A 5,505-nucleotide genomic window follows, 5' to 3' on the forward strand; every position below is an offset into this window, starting at 1 on the left:
CTCTCTCTCTCTCTCTCTCTCTCTCTCTCTCTCTCCATGACATGCATCTCTTTCTATCTTTATCAGGGTTATTCACAAAAGGGTGAAGAGTTTGGACAAGGCAGGAGAAGTGAACAATGTAGGACAGCATAGCTCAGAGTAGCCAAACTCCGGCCCTCCAGCTGTGGTGGAACTACAAATCACATGATGCATCTCTCTCCAGGAGTCATGTCTGGCTGTGAGAATCTTGCAATGCCTCATGGAAGATTTGTAGCTGGAGGGCCAGAGTTTGGCTACCCCTTGCATAGCTGAACTGGAAAGTGAGATGAAATGGGGAGTTTTTCCAAATCAGCTATTTTGGCCTAGATTGTTCGCTTCTCCTGCCTTCTCCAAACTCTTCACCCTTTTGTGAATTACCCTCTATATGTATTCGTTCGTTCATTCATTCTCTCTCTCTCTCTCCTTCCTCTCTCCCTTTGTCCAAAGTATATGCTTGGTGAAATGCATACTAAGAAATTCCAGCTTGTGAGACTAGACATTACAATAGTCAAACGTAAGGGAGACTAGCACCTCGTGATCTTCAGTAGTAACCTGCAAGTGCTTAGATTAGGTATCGGTCGTCTTAATATTGTTATGCATTACAAGAATTCCAGTATTCCACTGCAGACACAAATTCCCACATACAGACTTAGCCCTGGGTGCCGACTCCCATGGGCTTCGTCCTCCACTCCACAATCAATCGCTGTCAAAAAGCAAAGTAGCCGCACTCCGGAGTAGGAAACCGCAATCTGTGTTTGATTGATTGATCCGATGAACAGCAGTCCACCTGAGCTCCTCCCAGTAACATGCTTCACGCATAATGAGCCTGTTCGTTCCCTTTCTATCCTTTTTATCTCCTGCTCACACTTCCTTTACTCACTCTCTATATCACTTTATTCCTATCGCACTCTCTTCTTCTGTCTCTTTTTGCTGCTCTTTATCTGTGTTTTTCACTCTCTTTTATTCTCACTTGTAGGGGAGACCCGGCGGATCCTCAGTGTCCAGCCCACATACGATTGGACGTGTTTCAGCCACTCTTTGCTCAATGTCTCTCCAATGCCTGTGGAGTCTTCACCGCCTCTTCACTGTCCCACCCCTTGCTACAATCACAGCACATGCAATGAGTGCCTTAGCTCTAAGGGAGCAGATGGCGGCTGGCAGCAATGTGTGTGGAGCGTCGCGCTGAAACAGGTACCATAAACTTGGCCAGAAGCTGAATTATTTACCACCGTTACCAAGAACTGTCATTACTGTCATTATGAACTGTTGCTGCAACAATTATTAGTATTGTCCTGTACTTCTCAATTTTTTTAAGCTGTTCCAAAGATATAGTGAGCATCATATCTGTAAGATAACTATTCAGATTTCCTCTGTCATTCTTGAGTTTTAAAAATGAAAACTTTTCTGTATATAGTGTATGAGCCCCACATTCCTGCCCATGCGTTGTGCCGCTGGAGCCTGCGGCAGAGTCCTGAGTGGTGCAGAGAGCTGCTCTCCATCCTGCTCCCAGCACACCCACTGTGCTGCCTGCATCCAGCATCCCCGCTGTGGCTGGTGTGCCCGTAAAGAAGGAAATGGGGAGGGAAGATGCATGGAAGGAGGACCCAGTGGACCCACACAAGGTACGATACTTGGAGCTTAGATGGGTTATAACTGCACGTAGAGGGGGCAGTTTATTACAAAACATCCCAGTTAGGTGTCAAAGGGACATACAATAAACAAAGGTCTTTGTTGCATAAATTTGAAAATGTATGCAAAAGAAATTTACCACTTACCAAAGTGCATCAGTAAAGGGTGGCTCAACAAACAAACCTGTACGAACAATATTGGAAATGGTGGCTACAGCTTCCTCTACCACAAAGACTGTTTCCCATCTATGAGGATGTCGCTGTAGGAGTAACAAGCAGGTCTTCTGCCATTCAGCTCAGAGCCGCACTGCTAAGCCTCTGCCCCTGGCCACGGAGAAACTTCGATGCATATAGTACATTTAATGTTAGTTTTGTGCATGTCCAAGTAATAATGTTTTGATGCAAGGAGCTTACTTAGTTACTAATTGAATTTTCTGGTTTCAGGTATGGGGGAACTGTGCAGTTCTAGGGAGTCCGACTGGGCCTTCATGTCCTGCCCACCTGAAAATGAATGCCTGAATCAGCATCACGACTGCAACGAGACTCAAAACTGCAGCGACCTCCTTTATGGATTCAAGTGCACATGCAAGAAAGGCTACACCCTGCACACGTAAGTAAAAGACCCAGTCTCACAAAAAAAGGCAAAATAATGCAGTAGGACGATCTGGGGAATTAACCAATGATAGCAAATTACTCCTTTGATTCTTTTTATGTGTTTTGGAAATTTCAGTAGATTTATCTAGCATATCGCCATGACGCAGCAGGAGTTGACCCACATATGATGTCCCCTTTTCTTCTTCTGTTTTGTTCTACAGCATTACAGGCCTGTGCCACCCTGTCTGCGAACACGGTTGCGTGAACGGAACCTGCGTGGAGCCGAACAGCTGCCGCTGTGACTTTGGCTACGTGGGAGAGAATTGCTCGGTGGCCTGTCGTTGTAATAAGCACAGTGACTGTGAGGGGCTCGGAAAGGAAGATGTGTGCAAGGAGTGCCACAATAACACCATGGTATGTACCTTATGTATCTTATAGTATGGGATACACATGAGGAATGTGCTTTTAACATTATGACGAATTTATGGTTTTTAAGAAAACTGTAGCAAATGAAAAATTACACGGTTGCCCATATTAAAAAGTTGGGGATTTTAAAATATGATCTCATTTATTTGGGAACAGCATTTTCGTTTAATTCAGTTCTTCTCCAGAGAATAAAGAATCAGATTGTAATACTATGGGGGCGGTACAGGTGCTCTTTTACATACTTTCGTAAATGATGCCCTTTGTGTTAGGTATACCACCAGCTGTTGTACACAGTAAAAGCGGTGCATGATGGGAGGTATAGTTCAGTTTTGTGTCACATAGGAGCAGGGTCTCTTGGGTCTGTTTTCACCATCTTGGCGTCTTCTGTCTCCTCCAGGGAGAACACTGTGAAAAGTGTAAACCCCTCTTTGTGGGATCGGCAATTAATGGAGGAACTTGCCGGCCGTGCCTTGATTTCTGCCGGGGCAATAGCGAGGTGTGTATTACTATGGAGGAACACGAGAAAGCCCTGAGGGAACCAGAGAAGTATTCCTTGGATCCGGAGAAGGTACGCGTAGAAGAAGTGTACACGGAGTGTTGCATTTGGTATTTCTAGACTTGTGCATCTAAACTCGAGAACAAAACTTGTAGTATATTGCAGCTTACCAGTCCTAATCACTTATACCCTCTTTCTGCCAGGTCATTTGTCAGTACTCAGCGCTGCGGTACTTTGACTGGCGTTTATTCCGTCATGTAACACTGTACTGAAATTAATTTTATACAATTTTTGGGGGGCAGATAGAGCTTTCTTTTGGTGGTATTTATTCACCACTGGGGGTTTTATTTTTTACTATATAACAAAAAAGTACCCTAAATTTTGAAAAAAAAACCTGTTTCCCTATGAAATGTTATGAAACATTTATTATCACCCCAATTCTTTGGTAAAATATAAAAGACGGGGTCACGTCGGGTAAATAGACACCAAACATGTCAAGCCTTAAAATTGTGCGCATCCGCAAAATCGCAGAAAATAATCGCACTTAACGTTATTGCTATCACATCGGGGGCTAAGAAACCCCTATGTGATAGCCAATTCACATAACAGGTCCTCTTAATGGAGACATCAGGGGTCTCTATGACCCCTAATGTCACCTAGGGACCCCCAGAGAAGCTGATGAAGCAGAGATCTGCTTCAGCAGCTTCTCACCGGCATCTGTAGCCGGAGAGTGACACTGAATGCGGAAGTGATGTAATATACATCACTTCCTGTATTCGGGGACCGGAGAGGAGATCAGAGGGAGATCGTGTACTGACTCCCTTTGATCTTCTGTGACGCCGTGCCGGCCCCAGCCACACCAGGCACAGCGCCCTCCCACTCCTATAAGGTTCCCGTCCGGCCGTTCAGGAACGACCAATGGACGGGAGGTGGTTTAAAAAGTAATTCTACTTTTGTTGGGGGGAAAAAAATCAATCCACTCTGAGTGATCAATGTACATTGCAAGGATTTGAACCAACTTAGTTGCAGTTTCCTACCTGTTTCTGCTCTGAAGGAAAAGCTGTTTATTCCAGGATGTCCTTTCCAAACTGATCCCTGAATGGGAGGGTCTGGGTTCTTTATAATGAGCTGGTGGGCTTCCTGTTTTGTAATAGGGAAATTTGCAGTGTCTGCATCCCTTTTTAGTAATTAACCCTTAGTGAGTATCTCACCAAAAATGAAATTCCTATTGCAAGGGATGCCAAAAGGTTTACTTGTACCGTAGTGCAGACTCCTGGGAAAATCAGTCAGCCAATCAAAGAAGCAGAAAGTGACATTTCTGGGGGTGTTCCATACACCAAGTGTGTACAGAACACCCCCCAGGATGCCATATTGCATTGAATTTTTGTGGTAGATTTAGAACATTACAGCGACTGCAGTTTTAAATGGAGAGGTCATATTTTTCAATAACATTAAATTACAAAATGTTTTGTGCAACAATTATTCATTATATATTAATTTTGTAAAGCCTGTTTCATTCTCATCTTTTGAAAGTGGAGTTACTCTTTAAATGTGACAATTGCATTCGTTTTTTTCTGTTCTTTATTTTCATCGGGTGCTTTTGCGAGTAGCACACTTCCTGTCCTAGGGTGACAATCTTCCTGATTGCCCGGGAAACCGGCTTCATGGTGATTTGCCGGGAAACCTGCTCCCCAGCCAATCAGCATCGAGCCGGCCAAACATGGAGGCGGCTTCCCGGGAAATCAGGAAGCCAGGCGGCGTTTCATTACCCGCTTCCTGCTTGCCCGGGAACCCGGCTCCATGCCAGCGGAAGCATCGGTACCAGCGAGTACCGACAGCAAAATATCGGTACTCGATACCGAAAAACTGGTATCGGCGCATCCCTAGTGACAATGCTTAATGAACTGTATCTGCAGAGGAGCAGCTTTGTCACTCAAGGTTATAAAGTGTGTTAGGACCCCAGAACACCTCCCTCTCTTCTAATTTCCAAACTGCGTAGGGTTGGTAAGATTCCTTGGGGTTTCAGTGCATCGGAAGCACCATTAGTCAGCTCTCTAGATAAAATTTAGCGCTCACTGGATTTCTATCAGATCAACAGCACCTATGGAGGAGCTGTAACAAAATGCTTTCAATTGTATATGTTTAACAGATGAAAAGGGAGCAAATAGCATTGTTAGGGTTTACACTTTTTAAAATGACCATATATACATATTAATCTGATGTCCCCTATTCCCCTCCTATGCATGTTTTCAAAAGGGAACACATACACAGGATTGTTGGCAGCAGTGGGCATATTAAAAGAATCTCTCTCTCTCTCTCTCTCTCTCTCTCTCTCTCTCTCTC

General features: G+C 44.4%; 1 protein-coding gene across 1 annotated transcript in view; it reads left to right on the forward strand.

The window, feature by feature from the left end:
* MEGF8 (multiple EGF like domains 8) overlaps positions 1-5,505 on the forward strand; it is an 80,663-nt gene that overhangs the window by 67,552 nt on the left and 7,606 nt on the right. Inside the window, exons 36-40 of the mRNA XM_018554790.1 lie at positions 995-1,209; positions 1,433-1,640; positions 2,091-2,256; positions 2,462-2,654; positions 3,064-3,234. Of these exons, the coding sequence (XP_018410292.1) occupies positions 995-1,209; positions 1,433-1,640; positions 2,091-2,256; positions 2,462-2,654; positions 3,064-3,234 (953 nt within the window). The remainder of the gene's footprint in view (positions 1-994; positions 1,210-1,432; positions 1,641-2,090; positions 2,257-2,461; positions 2,655-3,063; positions 3,235-5,505) is intronic.

This window comes from Nanorana parkeri, unplaced genomic scaffold (assembly GCF_000935625.1).
Source record: "Nanorana parkeri isolate BGI_ZX_2015 unplaced genomic scaffold, ASM93562v1 scaffold173, whole genome shotgun sequence".
In the NCBI taxonomy this organism is placed as follows: domain Eukaryota; kingdom Metazoa; phylum Chordata; class Amphibia; order Anura; family Dicroglossidae; genus Nanorana; species Nanorana parkeri.